At 43.4% G+C, this 18,495-nt stretch overlaps 1 protein-coding gene across 3 annotated transcripts in view; it reads right to left on the bottom strand.

Moving 5' to 3' along the window:
• itpr2 (inositol 1,4,5-trisphosphate receptor, type 2) overlaps nt 1-18,495 on the bottom strand; it is a 295,275-nt gene that overhangs the window by 17,590 nt on the left and 259,190 nt on the right. For 2 of the 3 annotated variants that reach the window (XM_068004673.1, XM_068004675.1), the window contains 2 exons: nt 9,023-9,153; nt 7,145-7,310 (listed from right to left, as the gene is read on the bottom strand). In XM_068004673.1, coding sequence (XP_067860774.1) covers nt 7,145-7,310; nt 9,023-9,153 — 297 coding nt within the window. The remainder of the gene's footprint in view (nt 1-7,144; nt 7,311-9,022; nt 9,154-18,495) is intronic. The other variant, XM_068004674.1, reaches the window with a different exon arrangement.

Genomic DNA, 18,495 nt, shown 5'->3' with positions numbered 1-18,495 from the left:
ATCCCCACGCCTCCACTACTCGCCTTTAAACAGCCACCCAACCTCAAACAGACCATCGTTCGCAGCAAGTTACCCAGTTTTCAGGAGAACAGCGTCCACGACACCACACAATGCTGCCACGGCAACCTCTGCAAGACATGCCAAATCATCGACACAGATACCACCATCACACGAGAGGACACCACCCACCAGGTACATGGTTCATACTCCTGTGACTTGGCCAACGTTGTCTACCTCATACGTTGCAGGAAAGGATGCCCCAGAGCATGGTACATTGGCGAGACCATGCAGACACTGCGACAACGGATGAACGGACACCGCGCAACAATCGCCAGACAGGAGGGTTCCCTCCCAGTCGGGGAACACTTTAGTAGTCAAGGACATTCAGCCACCGATCTTCGGGTAAGCGTTCTCCAAGGCGGCCTTCGAGACACACGACAACGCAAAATCGTCGAGCAGAAGTTGATAGCCAAGTTCCGCACCCATGAGGACGGCCTCAACCGGGATCTTGGGTTCATGTCACGCTACACATAACCCCACCAGCAAAAAGGGGAAAAAAAATTATGTTTTTAATATTCCCTCTCTCTCTCTCTCTGCCATTTGGGTTTCTTTCTGTCTGTCTGTATAATAGACACAATGTATATCCAGTGTACTGGGACGTGCTGTTCTCCGTGACTGGCCTGTTTGAATAACAACGACACCTTTTGATTGGTGTGATGCTGTCCCAGCCTAGTATAAGATATGCGATTTGAGAACCTTTTCACTCATTCACCTGACGAAGGGGATAATCTCCGAAAGCTTGTGATTTTAAAATAAATTTGTTGGACTATAACCTGGTGTTGTAAGATTCCTTACATTTATAAATAGAGGCATAGAATACAAAAGCAAGGAAGTCTTGATGAACCTTTATAAAACACTGGTTTGACAACAACTGGAGTATTGTGTCCCATTCTGGGCACCGCGCTTTAGAAAAGATATGAAGGCCTTAGAGAGGGTGCAGAAGAGATTTACTAGAATGATTCCAGGGATGAGGGACTTATAGTTAAGTGGATAGACTGGGGAAGCTGGGGTTGTTCTCCTTGGAACAGAGAAGGTTGAGAGGAGATTTGATAGAGGTATTTAAAATCATGAAGGGTCTAGACAGAGTAGATAGAGAGAAACTGTTCTCATTGGCGGAAGGGTCAAGAACCAGAGGACATATATTTAAGGTGATTGGCAAAAGAACCAAAGGTGACATGAGGAAAAACTTTTTTACACAGCGAGTGGTTATGATCCGCAATGCACTGCCAGGGGGGGTGGTGGAGGCAGATTCAATCATGGCCTTCAGAAGGGAACTGGATAAGTACTTGAAAGGAAAAAACTTGCAGGGCTACGGGGATAGGACGGGCGAGTGGGATTGCTCTTGCATAGACCCAGCACGGACTCGATGGGCCGAATGGTCTCCTTCCGTGCTGTAACCTTTCTATGATTCTATGATAAAATGAAACAGAAAAAGGAGGCTTAATGCAAATGTAAGGTTCATAATACAGTGGAGAACCAAGCTAAATACAGAAAGTACAGAGGAGATCTAAAAAAGGGAATTACGAAGGGCAAAGAGAGAGTATGAGAATAGATTCGCGGCTAACATGGAAGGGAACCCAGAAGTGTTTTTATAAACAAATAAATAATAAAAGGGTAGTCAAAGGAAAGTGGGGTCGATTAGGAACAGAAAAGGAGATCTTCTTGTGGAGGCAGAGGATGTGGCTGAGATAATAAATGAATACTTCACATCAGTCTTCACTAGAGAAGAGGATGTTGCCAATGTACCAGTAAAGGAGGAGGTAGTAACGATATTGGAGAGGATAAAAATAGATAAAGAGGAGGTACTTAAAAGGTTGGCATCACTCAAAGTAGAAAAGTCACCCGGTCCAGATGGGCTGCATCCTAGGTTACTGAGGGAAGTAAGGGCGGAAATTGCAGAGGCTCTGGCCACAATCATCCAATCCTCCTTCGATATGGGGACGGTGGATTGCAAATGTTGCACCCCTGTTCAAAAAAGGGGAGAGGGATAAACCTGGCAATTACAGGCCAGTCAGCCTAATGTCAGTGGTGGAAAACTTTTAGAGACAATAATCTGGGACAAAATTAATTGGCACTTGAAAAAGTAGGGGCTAATAAATGAAAGCCAGCACGGATTTGTTAAAAGAAAATCGTGTTTGACTAAATTGATTGAATTCTTTGATGAAGTAGCAGAAAGGGTTGATGAGGGTAGTGCGGTTGATGTTGTGTATATGGATTTTCAAAAGGCATTTGATAAAGTACAACATAATAGACTTGTTAGCAAAATTAAAGCCTATGGGATTAAAGGGACAGTGGCAGCGTGGATACAAAATTGACTAGGGGACAGAAAGCAGAGAGTAGTGGTGAATGGTTGTTTTTCAGACTGGAGGAAAGCATACAGGGGTGTTCCCCAGGGGTCAGTATTAGGACCATTGCTCTTTTTGATACATATTAATGACCTGGACTTGGGTATACAGGGTATAATTTCAACGTCTGCAGATGACATGAAACTTGGAAATGTAGTGAACAATGTGGAGGATAGTAACAGACTTGTGAAATGGGCAGACACATGGCAGATGAAATTTAATGCAGGGAAGTGTGAAGTGATACATTTTGGTAGGAAGAATGAGGAGAGGCAGTATAAACTAAATGGTACAATTTTAAAGGGGGTACAGGAACAGACAAAACTGAGGGTGTATGTATACAAATCTTTGAAGGTGGCAGGACAAGTTGAGAAGGCTGTTAAAAAAGCATATGGGATCCTGGGCTTTATTAACAGAGGCAAAGAGTACAAAAGCAAGGAAGTTGTGCTAAACCTTTATAAAACACCGGTTAGGCCTCAGCTGGAGTATTGTGTTCAATTCTGGGCACCACACTTTAGGAAGGTGTCAAGGTCTTAGAGAGGGTGCAGAAGAGATTTACTAGAGTGGTACCAGGGATGAGGGACTTCAGTATGTGGAGAGATTGGAGAAGCTGGAATTGTTCTCCTTAGAACAGAGAAGATTAAGGGGAGATTTAATAGAGTTGTTCAAAATCATGAAGCGTTTTGATAAAGTAAATAAGGAGAAACTGTTTCCAGTGGCAGACGGGTCAGTAACCAGAGGACACAGATTTAAGGTAATCGGCAAAGAACCAGAGGCGACATGAGGAAACATTTTTTTTACGCAGAGAGTTGTAATAATCTGGAATGCACTGCCTGAAAGGGTGGCAGAAGCAGATTCAATAATAACTTTCAAAAGGGAATTGGATAAATACTTGAACGCAAAAATTTTACAGGGCTATAGGGAAAGAGCAGGGCAGTGGGACTAATTGGATAGCTCTTTCAAAGAGCCTCCTTCTGTGCTGTAACATACTATCTTTTACATCTACCTGAGAGGGCAGATGCTGCCTTGGTTTCACGTCTCATCCCAAAGATGGCACCTCCAATATTGCAGCGCTCCCTCAGTGCTGCACTGGAATGTCAGCCCAGATTTTGTGCTTAAAGTCTCCTGGAGTGGGGCTTGAACCCATAAACTTCTGAATTGGAGGCAAGAGTGCTACCCACTGAACCATGACTGACAGAGAGCTTTAAAGGTGTGAGTGCAGGTATAAAAGACCATTAGAAAGGCAAACGAGATTCTGGATTTTATACAGGAGGCGCTGAATATAAAAGCAAGGAAGTTTGTACATGACATTGGTTAGGCTACAGTTTGTATAGTGTGTGCAGTTCTGGGCATTCTATTACAGGATGACTATTGGAGCCAAATGGCAAAGGTACAAGTGGTGATTCACAAGAATAAGGTTTTACATTGGAACCAAAAAGGTTAAGAGGAAATCCAACAGAAGTTTTCAAAGTGATGAAAGTTTTTGAGAGGATTAATAGTGAACGTGTTTCCACTGGTCGGTGAGTCAGTAACAAGGGCGGAGAGACTCATGACTGTCACTAGAAGAACAAAGGGGGAAGTTAGGAGAAATGTTTTCAGAGAGAGGGTGATTAGAAGATGTAATGCTTTGTTGAAAAGGGCTATTGAGGCAGAGACTAACATCAGTTGAAAGATAATTGGAAATGCAAAAGGAAGAATGTAGAAGTAATACAGGGAAAGAGAATGGGAATAGGATGGGACTAGACAAATGCTTGGAGAATCATTGCTGCTCACCCATATGCTACCACTCCCTACACAGTAATTTGGACATGCTGTCATCAAATCTGAATTCATAGTAAGGACTTGTTAACAGAATATGAAATTAGAATGGGAACATTTGATGTAATACAAACCTCATTTGAGGTATGAATTATCAAGTTTATCTTTCCAAACACAATTGTGGAATTATGATTTAGTTCGCTGGGGTATGAGTGCTGTAAATATATTTCTACATTCACATAGGTCTAACAGAATTACTGAATTCCTGTATTTATTCTTGTAATGGACAATGATGCAGCATCCTGTTTACTAGAGAAGTATATTTCAAAACAGGATTTGGAATGAGCTGTATGACGAAGACAATGAGCTCCAGCAAGCCAAGGAAGAAGGGGGAAGTATGGGATTTGTTAAGAAACAGGGGAAGAGGTGTCTGAGATGTATTACTGCATTAACAATCTTGATATAGGAGTATGGTAGTATAATGGAATATGGTAGTATAATGGTTATAATGAAGTATGGTAATATAATGGTAGTATAATGGAGAACGGTGGTATAATGGTTATAATGGAGAACGGTGGTATAATGGTTATAATGGAGAACGGTGGTATAATGGTTATAATGGAGAACGGTGGTATAATGGTTATAATGGAGAACGGTGGTATAATGGTTATAATGGAGAACGGTGGTATAATGGTTATAATGGAGAACGGTGGTATAATGGTTATAATGGAGAAAGGTGGTATAATGGTTATAATGGAGAACGGTGGTATAATGGTTATAATGGAGAACGGTGGTATAATGGTTATAATGGAGAACGGTGGTATAATGGTTATAATGGAGAACGGTGGTATAATGGTTATAATGGAGAACGGTGGTGTAATGGTTATAATGGAGAACGGTGGTAAAATGGTTATAATGGAGAACGGTGGTATAATGGTTATAATGGAGAAAGGTGGTATAATGGTTATAATGGAGAACGGTGGTATAATGGTTATAATGGAGAACGGTGGTATAATGGTTATAATGGAGAAAGGTGGTATAATGGTTATAATGGAGAACGGTGGTATAATGGTTATAATGGAGAACGGTGGTAAAATGGTTATAATGGAGAACGGTGGTATAATGGTTATAATGGAGAACGGTGGTATAATGGTTATAATGGAGAACGGTGGTAAAATGGTTATAATGGAGAACGGTGGTATAATGGTTATAATGGAGAACGGTGGTATAATGGTTATAATGGAGAACGGTGGTATAATGGTTATCCAGAAGACGATGGAAAGGATTATTAGGAGGGGTGTAAAACAAGCTGTGGATTGACTATCGGCCGTTTTACGCTATCGCCCGGGATGGAATAATACCCCCAATATGTTCAGATGTAGTTTTTTGCCCTATGAGAAAGTGCAACTTTTTATTTAAAATTGGACTCAAGTTCCTGGAAAGATGAGTTAACATTTCAGAAGATCTTTCAAATTTTACTGCTTAACTCAAAAGCAAAATAATGTGGATGCAGGAAATCTGAAATAAAAACAGAAAATGCCGGAGAAGCTCAGCAAGTGAGGCAGCATCTGTGGAGAAAGAAACAGAGTTTTGACATTTCAGGTCGATGACCTTTCGTCAGAACTGGAAGATGTTAAAAGAGTTGAAGTAACTTACTTACTCTACTGCTGGACTTCCTGGAATCCTAGTGCCAACCTTGAATTCCAACTGAATCACCCCACACAGCAGACGATAGTTTGAACTGACATAATGTACAAGGTTATTCAGTGAAATGCTTCCTTGCGGCCTACAATGAAGCAGTTCAATGGTCTCATTTCATCCTTAACATGCTAAATAAACAGGAACTTGTATGTTTAGCATTACCAATGCTGTGACAGTGCTTTAAAGTTTAATATATAGTGGGTGGATGTTTATGATGTGAGATCACTGTGTTCAATCTAATGCCAAGAACCAAAAGGATTCTCTGCACTGTCTCTAGTTCAAAACTCCGAGTAGCAGAGAAGCTTTCAGCACATACAGTGGCATTTATGAGTGTACGTTAGCCGTAATCAGACTTTGCATGTATTTAATTACAGCTATTTCACTGCACGTGCTCCAAACTGAATGCTTGCTTAATTAAATCTGTTCCCTATTATGCAGCTGTACTTCACATTTAAAACATCAGAATAAATGAATCCTCCAAAATCCTAGAGAAGGAGACTGAAGAAAAGTAGAAGAATGATCAGCTGAAAGGTAATCATTTCACTTCTGTATCACAGGTATGAAATTGTTTGATAGGATTTCCCTTCATAAGAACCCACACGACTGAAATGCAGATGAAATACAGGAGTGTGAAATTCCTTTAATTTCACAAACATGGATGGTAGTGCTCAGGAGCTACAGGACATTGTGAAGCAGTGGTACATGGTCTTTGGTGCAATATTCATGCTTACTTGTAGATCTCCCACGCCGTTAACTCATGGTGAGTCAGAAGAGTGTGACGTGGAAGTGTTACAGGAAGTGTGACACTAACAGGAAGCATGTGTGATGTACAAAATATACAGGTGACACTTACACTTACAGGAAGTGGGCACGACACCTGCAGGTCCCACAAACAGCAATGTGATAAATGACCAGATAATCTGGGTTTTTTTTTAAAAGTGATGTTGGTTGAGGGACAAATATTGGCCAGGACACCGGGGAGGACTCCCTGTGGATCTTTTACATCCACCTGTGAGACCAGAAGGGGCCTCGGTTTGAGGTCTCACCCAAAAGACTGCACCTCCGACAGTGCAGCATTCCCTCAGTACTACACTGCAGTGTCAGCCTAGATTATGTGATCTAGTCTCTAGAGTGGGATGTGAACGCACGACCTTCTGACTCAGAGGCAAGAGTGCTACCAACTGAGCCAAAGATGACACCAGTGATATGAAACCAGCTAAAGGATTGGAAGTAAAATGCAACTTAACTGCATTATTTTGAGCCATGTTTTAACGCTAACTTACCACATATAAAACAAGACGTCTTGAGGATCTCCTCTTTTTTCTGTTTTTCGCTTCTCAAATCAGCAAATGTGTCGATGATAACACCAAAGATCAAATTCAGAACGATGATGATGACGACGAAGAAAAACAAGAGATCGTAGATGACACGAGCAACAAACAAGGGCTCCTGAAATGAGAAGATTTGTCTTCATCAGCCAGCTTTAGTTAGCATCGCAGATCAGCTGTTAACAGCTAACAAGGCGCAGGTAAATAGCTTCCTTTAGTCTTTGGATTCGCAAAGCGATCTACAACCAGATGAAGGAATTTATCGAAATCATGCTTTCCTTTTTGGAGGGGGAAGGAGGGGGAAGTTTATCGAGATTGTAACATTTTTGTGAAATGCGGAAAGGACAAAAGAAAAGAATCTAGGTAAGTTTATTGTCAGCGCCTTACAGCGCAAAAGAAAAACTGTTCACCAAAATAATACGCACCAACAAAGATGGGTTTTGGTAGCCTAGTGGTTATGGTACTGGTACTAACAACCCAGAGCTCCAATCCCACCGTACCAAGTTATGAAATTGAATTCAATAAATCTGGTAACTTTTGGGCTGGCATCATGAAAGCTGTCGGATTGTCGTAAAAACCCAACTGGTTCACTAAGGTTCGTCAGGGAATGAAGCCTACCACCCCTACCTGGTCTGGCCTACATGTGACTCCAGTCCCACACTATGTCCTCTGAAGTGGTCTAGAAAGCTACTCAGGTATAAAATAATCATGTCGGGGGGGAGGGGGGACTATTTAAGGATGGGAAATAATTGAGGCCTTGCCAATATCACCCACATCCCAAGAACAAAAGAGATGATACAATGGCCTGCCTAAGTATTGATTGGCCAAATGAAGAGTTTTTCAGAATCCCTATTGTTTTGCCACTAAAATGTTAAATATTTTGGTTAAATGAGCACTGAGTTTAAAGCACATCCCACTGAAGTGCAGTGATTTTCACCGTCCCTGATGGGTCGATAATCGAAGTGCACTGTTCAGAAAGAAATATGTCACTTCTTTTAACTCAAAGTGATCAGAGTTATTGCTGTAGATGTGCCTACCCAAGGGGTTTATAAGCATGTGGTACGAACAATCTATCGTGATACTTCTGGGCAATTGTTGGAAAACTGAAGGCTCCCATCGCTACACTGCTAGGACCATGTTAAACTCAAGAGTTGATAGAGCTACTACCAAGGTCGCTGCCTCTTCAGGTTTCAAGTGCTCAAGATATTCTTCAAGCTCTATTAGTTTAACATCATGTTGTACTTTCTTGTGTGTGCTTTTTCCTTTTCTTCATTTTAAAGGGCCAAACCAAGGTCATTAGTTCCACTGCTCTCTCTTCTTTCCTCTGCTGTTTCAACAGAGCGTTCCCATCAGGAGATAAAGAGAAAGTGGCTTCTCAAAAGTGCACTGAGGTTGTCCTCAATGAACATAACTGACTTACTTTACCTTGGACACATGTCAGAAAGTCAGCTTCAAGGTGTCTTGCCTGGTTATTTAACAAAAAAAGGAAATATGAAAGGAATCTGCCTACCAGCTCCTGCTGCTCCCCGAGGAATCTCTCTGGTTGCTGCAGATCTCACTCCATTGCCTCTCCCAATGACTCTCCCTGGCCGGCCCTGTTTCATTTGCTAAAAAGCTAGTTCTATGGTGTTTTGCTTGGCAACTTTTTTTAATAAGATAGTAATAAAAATTGTCTGATTTTTTCCCCATACCCAACATGTGTGTGCATGCACACACATACACACGCGTGCACACACACATGTATCACACACACACGCGCATCACGCACAACCCACACATGCACACACACAATGACATTGTGCGAGACATTTGTAAGTGTGTGAAGATACTTACATTCTTTGAAGGTTTTCTTAACACATCACCCACTCCACCTCCGTTCCTCAATCCCTGATTTAATACTGTAACAATGCACATTAGTAGAGTGTCACAGGTTTGTTCAGACCTTGCATCGTCTTGGTCTTCTGCTGCAAAACATAAAGAACATTTCGTTATTTGTAGTCACTGTTTATATTTACTATATGAAATCTTGCAAACATCTATCTTGGGCACCAACTATCAGACAGGACCTAGCAGTGTTGTTCAAAATACTTTCCATTATTCTTCCTTAAAATCCTCTTATTAATGTGGCCAATATTTCAACTATAATTATTACTGACTGGTATACCAGAAAGAAAGAACAGACTTGCATTTATTTAGCACATCCTCAGGATGTCCCAAAGCGCTTCACACCCAATTTGCTCACAGCAAGGACCCGCAAAAAGGAAATAAGATGAATGACCCGTTATCTGTTTATTTGGTGGTGTTGGTTGAGGGAACATAAGAAATAGAGGCAGGAGTAGGCCATATGGCCCCTCGAGCCTGCTCCGCCATTCAATCAGATCATGGCTGATCTTTAACTTCAACTCAACTTTCCCGCCTGATCCCCATATCCCTGGATTCCCTTAGAATCCAAAAATCTATCTATCTCAGTCCTGAATATACTCAACGACTGAGCATCCACAGCCCTCTGGGGTAGAGAATTCCAAAGATTCACAACCCTCTGCGTGAAGAAATTCCTCCTCATCTCAGTCTTGAATGGCCAACCCCTTATCCTGAGACTACACCCCCTAGTTCTAGACTGTCCAGCCAGGGGAAACAACCTCAGCATCTACCCTGTCAAGCCCCCTCAGAATCTTATATGTTTCAATTAGATCACCTTTCATTCTTCTAAACTCCAGAGAGTATAGGCCCATTCTACTCAACCTCTCTTCATAGGACAACCTTCTCATCCCAGGAATCAATCTAGTGAACCTTTGTTGCACCCCCTCTAAGGCAAGTATATCCTTCCTTAGAAAAGGAGACCAAAACTGTACACAGTACTCCAGGTGAGGTCTCACTAAAGCCCTGTACAACTGTAGTAAGATTTCCTTACTCTTGTACTCCAACTCCCTTGCAATAAAGGCCAACATGCCATTTGCTTTCCTAATTGCTTGCTGTACCTGCATACTAACTTTTTGTGTTTCTTGTACGAGGACATCCAAATCTCTCTGAACACCAACATTTAATAGTTTCTCACCATTTAAAAAATATTCAGTTTTTCTATTCTTCCCACCAAAGTGAATAACTTCACATTTCCCTACATTACACTCCATCTGCCACCTTCTTGCCCACTCACTTAATCTGTCTTTATCCCTTTGCAGACTCTTTGGGGGTGAGTTTAAAGCCCAAGAACGGGTGGGTTGGGGGCAGGCGGGAGTTGAAAATAGTTGGTTTTTTTGGATCACAACCGCAAAATTTTCGGACTGTACTTTTCCGCGCCGACGTTAAACCCAGAAATAAAGCCGGGTTGCGGCCGCGACCCAAAAAACAGCTATTTTCAACTCCCACCTTTCCCTAACTCACCCGTTCTTGGGGTTTAAAATCACCCCCTTTGTGTCCTCCTCACAGCTTACTTTCCCACCTAGCTTTGTATCGACAGCAAACTTGGAGACATTACACTCTCCCTTCATCTAAGTCATTAATATAGATTGTAAATAGCTGAGGCCCAAGTACCGATTCTTGCAGCACCCCACTAGTTACAGCCCACCAACCTGAGAATGACCCGTTTATTCCTACTCTCTGTTTTCTGTCCTTTATTCATGCTAATATATTACCCCCAACTCCATGAGCCCTTACCTTGTGTAACAACTTTTTATGTGACATCTTATCGAATGCCTTTTGAAAATCCAAATATACTACATCCACTGGTTCCCCTTTATCTACCCTGCTGGTTACATCCTCAAAAAACTCTAATAAATTTGTTAAACACCATTTCCCTTTCATAAAACCATGTTGACACTGCCTAGTCATTTTATGACTTTTTAAGTGCTTTGTTACTACTTCCTTAATAATGGATTCCAGCATTTTCCCGATGACCGATGTCAGACTAACTGGCCTGTAGTTCCCTGTTTTCTCTCTCCCTCCCTTCTTGAATAGTGGAGTAACATTTGCTACCTTCCAATCCACTGGGACTGTTCCAGAATCTAGAGAATTTTGAAAGATCGTAACAAATGCACCCACTATCTCCGCAGCCACCTCTTTTAGAACCCTTGGATGTAGGCCATCAGGTCCAGGGGATTTGTCGGCTTTTAGTTCCATTAGTTTGTCCGGTACTTTTTCTCTAGTGATATCAATTGTTTTAAGTTCCTCAATCTCATTTAGCCCTGGATTCTCTGCTATTTTTGGAATGCTTTTTGTATCTTTTACTGTGAAGACAGATACAAAATATTTGTTTAACGCATCTGCCACTTCCTGATTTCCCATTATAATTTCTCCGTCTCAGACTCGAAGGCACCAACATTTACTTTTGCTACTCTCTTCCTTTTTACATACTTTTAGAAGCCCCTACAATCTGTTTTTATATTTCCTGCTAGTTTACTTTCATATTCTATTTTCTCCCTTATTATCAATTTTTTGGCCATCCTTTGTTGGTTTCTATAACTCTCCCAATCCCCAGGCTTATTACTCTTCTAGGCAACATTATAGGCCTCTTCTTTCAATCCAATCGGAAGTTAATCCTTAACTTCTTTAGTTAGCCACGGGTGGATCACTTTTCCAGTGGAGTTTTTATTTCTCAATGGAATGTATATTTGTTGAGAATATTGAAATATTTCTTTAAATGTTTGCCATTGCTTTTCAACTGTCAAACCCTTCAATTTAATTTCCCAGTCTACCTTTGACAACTCACCCCTCATACCTATGTAATTGGCTTTATTTAAGTTTAAGATTCTAGTTTCTGACTTAAGTATGTTACTTTCAAACTCAATGTGAAATTCTATCATATTATGGTCACTCTTCCCCAGAGGTTATTTTACTGTGATGTTACTAATTAACCCTATCTCAGTACATAATACAAGATCTAAAATAGCCTGGTTGGTTCCATGACGTATTTGCTTTAGGAAACCGTCTTGAATACATTCCATTAACTCGTCTTCCAAACTACCTTTGCCAATTTGATTTCCACAATCTGTATGAATATTGAAGTCCCCCATGATGGCTGCATTTCCTTTGTTACAAGCTCCTATTATTTCATGATTAATACTCTGTCCAATGGTATTGCTACTATTAGGGGGCCTATAAACTACTCCCACCAGTGTTTTCTGCCCCTTGTTATTTCTTATTTCCACCCATACTGATTCTACTTCCTGATCATCTGAGCCAAGATCCTTTCTCATCACTGTCCTTATGTCATCCTTTATTATCAGAGTACACCCCCCTCCTTTTCCAATCTGTCTGTCTTTTCTAAATGTCATGTACCCTGAAATATTTAGTTCCCAACTGTGGACATTTTGCAACCCTGTCTCTGTAATGGCTATTAGGTCAAACCCGTTTATCTCTATTTGTGCAATTAATTCATCTATCTTGTTACAAATGCTCCATGCATTCAGATAAATGAAAGAATGTTGGCCAGGACACCGGGAGAACTCCCTGATCTTTGAACAGTTCCATGGGATTTTTTTTACATTCCAACTAAACAGGCCGACGGGGCCTTGGTTTAATATCTGATCTGCAACACTTCCTCAGTACTGAAGTGTCAGCCTAGATTGTTGCTCAAATTCTAGAGTGGGACTTGAACCCACAACCTTCAGACTCAGAGGCAAGAGCACTACCAACTGTACAATGATGATACTTCGGTAGCAAGGCATCAGTCCACAATGCACATCGTACTGCTGAACAGCACTGCTGGGCATTCAGCAACACTTCAGCGGACAGAGTTACTGAGCCTCTTTTCTCACTGTGCTGCTCATAATGCCAGTGCTTTAATTTTGTTCCATTCATTTCTCTCAACCCTGAACCATCATTCTATGTGGAACATTGTTGAGTTGTTTAAAGTGCAATCATTTGGGCCAATTTTACAAGGCAGAGAGTCTCGGCTGCCCCCAATGTTTAAAGGATACTGCCGGTGCACTAGCAGCAATTTTTCATCTGTTAAGTTGACTAGACAATCATGGGTGCCAAAGGAACAGAGGAGGCCATTCAGCCCCTCGAGCCTGCTCCACCATTCAATCCATTCATGGCTGATCTGTATCTCAACCCCATTTACCCGACTTTGCCCCATATCTCCTGATATCCTTACCCAACAAAAATCTATCGATCTTAACCTTGAAAAATTCAACTGACCACCAGCATCCTCAGCCTTTTTTGAAGGGGGGGAGGGAGGGGGGTGGAGTTCCAGATTTACACTACACTTTGGGTGAAAAAGTGCTTCCTGATTTCACTCTTGAATGGCCTGGCTCGAATTTTAAGATTATGTCTCCTCGTCCTGGAGAAACAGAGGAAATAGTTTCTCTGTACTGAATCCAGTTATCATTTTAAACACCTTGATTAGATCTCCCCTCAACCTTTTATACTCAAGGGAATACAAGCCAAGTTCATGCAAACTGTCCTCATAATTTAAACCCAAGTATAATTCTGGTGAATCTGCGATGTACCCCTTCCAAGGCCAATATATCCTTCCTGAGGTGCGGTGCTCAAAAACTGAACGCAGTTCTCCAGAGGAGGTCTGGCCAAGGCTCTGTTCCAAGTTGGATGGAAAATCGTGGGTAGTTTGCTCACAATTTCCTGATATGCTCGACCGACTGGGGAAGCATGACTATAATATCGGACCTGTTGTGTCATCCTCACAGATAATATACAATAAACCAATTAAGACCAGTTCAGGACAATTAGTAGCCCATTAGTAATCATAGAATCTTAGAAAGGTTACAGCATGGAAGGAGGCCATTCGGCCCATCGGGTCCATGCTGGATCTATGCAAGAACAATCCAGCTAGTCCCACTCACCATCCTATCCCTATGGCCCTGCAAATTTATTCCTTTCAAGTACTTGTCCGGTTCCCTTTTGAAAGCCACGATTGAATCTGCCTCCACCACCCACTCGCCAGTGCTTTCCAGATCCTAACCACTTGCTGTGTAAAAAAGTTTTTCCTCATGTCACCTTTGGTTCTTTTGCCAATCACCTTAAATCTATGTCCTCTGGTTCTTGACCCTTCCGCCAATGGGAACAGCTTCTCTCTATCTATTCTGTCGAGACCCTTCATGATTTTGAATACCTCTATCAAATTTCCTCTCAACCTTCTCTGTTCCAAGGAGAACAACCCCAGCTTCTCCAGTCTATCCACGTAATTAAAGTTCCTCATTCCCGGAATCATTCTAGTAAATCTCTTCTGCACCCTCTCTAAGGTCTTCACATCTTTCCTAAAATGCGGTGCGCAGAACTGGACACAATACTCCAGTTGTGGCCGAACCAATGTTTTATAATGGTTCATCATGACTTCCATACTTCTTTACTCTATGCCTATTTATAAAGCCCAGGATCCCATATGCTTTTTTAACCACTTTCTCAACCTGCCCTGCCACCTTCAATGATTTGTACGCATATACCCCCAGATCTTTCTGTTCCTGTATCCCTTTTAGAGTTGTGCCCCCGAGTTTATATTGCCTTTCCTCGTTCTTCCTACCGAAATGTATCACTTTGCATTTTTCTGCGTTAAATTTCATCCGCCATGTGTCCGTCCATGCCACCAGCCTGTCTATATCCTCTTGAAGTCTATCATTATCCTCCTCACTGTTTACTACAATTCCAAATTTTGTATCATCTGCAAATTTGGAAATTGTGCCCTGTACACCCAAGTCCAAGTCATTAATATATATCAAGAAAAGCAGTGGTCCCAGCATTGACCCCTGGGGAACACCACTGTACACCTCCCTCCACTCCGAAAAACAACTGTTCACCACTACTGGCAACATGCTATAGACAGAAGCAACATGCTATAGACAGAGCGAAGCGATTCCACAACCAACGGATCAGATCAAAGCTCTGCAGTCCTGCCACATCCAGTCGTGAATGGTGGTGGACAATTAAACAACTAACGGGAGGAGGAGGCTCTGCAAACATCCCCATTCTCAATGATGGCGGAGTCCAGCACGTGAGTGCAAAAGACAAGGCTGAAGCGTTTGCAACCATCTTCAGCCAGAAGTGCCGAGTGGATAATCCATCTCAGCCTCCTCCCGATATCCCCACCATCACGGAAGCCAGTCTTCGGCCAATTCGATTCACTCCACGTGATATCAAGAAACGGCTGAGTGCACTGGATACAGCAAAGGCTATGGGCCCCGACAACATCCCAGCTGTAGTGCTGAAGCCTTGTGCTCAAGAACTAGCTGCGCCTCTAGCCAAGCTGTTCCAGTACAGCTACAACACTGGCATCCACCCGACAATGTGGAAAATTGCCCAGGTATGTCCTGTCCACAAAAAGCAGGACAAATCCAATCCGGCCAATTACCGCCCCATCAGTCTACTCTCAATCATCAGCAAAGTGATGGAAGGTGTCGTCGACAGTGCTATCAAGCGGCACTTGCTCACCAATAACCTACTCACCGATGCTCAGTTTGGGTTCCGCCAGGACCACTCGGCTCCAGACCTCATTACAGCCTTGGTCCAAACATGGACAAAAGAGCTGAATTCCAGAGGTGAGGTGAGAGTGACTGCCCTTGACATCAAGGCAGCATTTGACCGAGTGTGGCACCAAGGAGCCCTAGTAAAATTGAAGTCAATGGGAATCAAGGGGAAAACTCTCCAGTGGCTGGAGTCATACCTAGCACAAAGGAAGATGGTAGTGGTTGTTGGAGGCCAATCATCTCAGCCCCAGGGCATTGCTGCAGGAGTTCCTCAGGGCAGTGTCCTAGGCCCAACCATCTTCAGCTGCTTCATCAATGACCTTCCCTCCATCATAAGGTCAGAAATGGGGATGTTCGCTGATGACTGCACAGTGTTCAGTTCCATTCGCAACCCCTCAGATAATGAAGCAGTCCGAGCCTGCATGCAGCAAGACCTGGACAACATCCAGGCCTGGGCTCATAAGTGGCAAGTAACATTCGCGCCAGATAAGTGCCAGGCAATGACCATCTCCAACAAGAGAGAGTCTAACCACCTCCCCTTGACATTCAACGGCATTACCATCGCTGAATCCCCCACCATCAACATCCTGGGGGTCACCATTGACCAGAAACTTAACTGGACCAGCCATATAAATACTGTGGCTACGAGAGCAGGTCAGAGGCTGGGTATTCTGCGGCGAGTGACTCACCTCCTGACTCCCCAAAGCCTTTCCACCATCTACAAGGCACAAGTCAGGAGTGTGATGGAATACCCTCCACTTGCCTGGATGAGTGCAGCTCCAACAACACTCAAGAAGCTCGACACCATCCAAGATAAAGCAGCCCGCTTGATTGGCACCCCATCCACCACCCTAAACATTCACTCCCTTCACCACCGGCGCACTGTGGCTGCAGTGTGCACCATCCACAGGATGCACTGCAGCAACTCGCCAAGGCTTCTTCGACAGCACCTCCCAAACCCGCGACCTCTACCACCTAGAAGGACAAGGGCAGCAGGCGCATGGGAACAACACCACCTGCACGTTCCCCTCCAAGTCACACACCATCCCGACTTGGAAATATATCGCCGTTCCTTCATTGTCGCTGGGTCAAAATCCTGGAACTCCCTTCCTAACAGCACTGTGGGAGAACCGTCACCACACGGACTGCAGCGGTTAAAGAAGGCGGCTCACCACCACCTTCTCGAGGGCAATTAGGAATGGGCAATAAATGCCGGCCTTGCCAGCGACGCCCACATCCCGTGAACGAATTTTTAAAAAACTCTGTTTTCTGTCCCTTAGCCAATTCTGTATCCATGTTGCTCCTGCCCCTTTTATTCTATGGGCCGCAATCTTGATGATAAACCTACCATGCGGCACTTTATCAAACGCCTTTTGAAAGTCCATATACACCACTTCAACTACATTGCCCTCATCTACCCTCTCTGTTAGCTCATCAAAAAACTCCATCAGGTTAGGTAAACATGATTTGCCTTTAACAAATCTGTGCTGGCTTTCCCTAATCAATCCATACTCTGTTAATTCTGTCCCAGGTTATCGTTTCTAAAAATTTCCCTGCCACTGAGATTAAACTGAGCTGCTTCATCAATGACCTTCCCTCCATCATAAGGTCAGAAATGGGGATGTTCGCTGATGATTGAGTGTTCGGTTCCATTCGCAACCCCTCAGATAATGAAGCAGTCCGTGCCCACATGCAGCACGACCTGGACAACATCCAGGCTTGGGCTGATAACTGGCAAGTAACATTCGCGCCAGACAAGTGCCAGACAATGACCATCTCCAAAAGAGTGAGTCTAACCACCTCCCCCCACAATCAACATCCTGGGGGTCACCGTTGACCAGAAACTTAACTGGACCAACCACACAAATACTGTGGCTACAAGAGCAGGTCAGAGGCTGGGTATTCTGTGGCAAGTGACTCACCTCCTAACTCCCCAAAGCCTTTCCACCATCTACAAGGCACAAGTCAGGAGTGTGATGGAATACCCTCCACTTGCCTGGATGAGTGAAGCTCGACACCATCCAGGACAAAGCAGCCCGCTTGATTGGCACCCCATCCACCACCCTAAACATTCACTCCCTTCACCACCGGCGCACCGTGGCTGCAGTGCGTACCATCCATAGGATGCACTGCAGCAACTCGCCATGGCTTCTTCGACAGCACCTCCCAAACCCGCAACCTCTACCACCTAGAAGGACAAGGGCAGCAGGCACATGGGAACAATACCACCTGCACGTTCCCCTCCAAGTCACACACCATCCCGACTTGGAAATATATCGCCGTTCCTTCATCGTCGCTTGGTCAAAATCCTAGAACTCCCTTCCTAACAGCACTGTAGAAGAACCTGCACCACACGGACTACAGCGGTTCAAGAAGGCGGCTCACCACCACCTTCTCAAGGGTAATTAGGGATGGGCAATAAATGCTGGCCTCGCCAGTGACGCCCACATCCCATGAACGAATAAAAAAAAAACTGATTGGCCTATAGTTGCTAGGTTTATCCTTACGCCCTTTTTTGAACAAGGGTGTAACATTTGCAATTCTCCAGTCATCTGGCACCACCCCGCTATCTACGGATGTTTGGAAGATTATGACCAGTACCTCCGCAATTTCCACCCTTACTTCCCTCAGCAACCTAGGATGCATCCCATCCGGACCAGGTGATTTATTTATCTACTTTATTTACAGTTAGCCTTTCAAGTACCTCTTCTTTATCAATTTTTAGCCCATCCAGTATCTCAACTACATCTTCCTTTACTGAGACTCTGGCAGCATCTTCTTCCTTGGTAAAGACTGATGCAAAGTACTCATTTAGTACCTCAGCCATCCCCCCTGCCACCATGAGTAGATCTCCTTTATGGCCCCTAACTGGCCCCACCCCTCCTCTCG

This window comes from Heptranchias perlo, chromosome 24 (assembly GCF_035084215.1).
Source record: "Heptranchias perlo isolate sHepPer1 chromosome 24, sHepPer1.hap1, whole genome shotgun sequence".
In the NCBI taxonomy this organism is placed as follows: domain Eukaryota; kingdom Metazoa; phylum Chordata; class Chondrichthyes; order Hexanchiformes; family Hexanchidae; genus Heptranchias; species Heptranchias perlo.
This window is presented reverse-complemented; position numbering and strand designations above follow the sequence as displayed.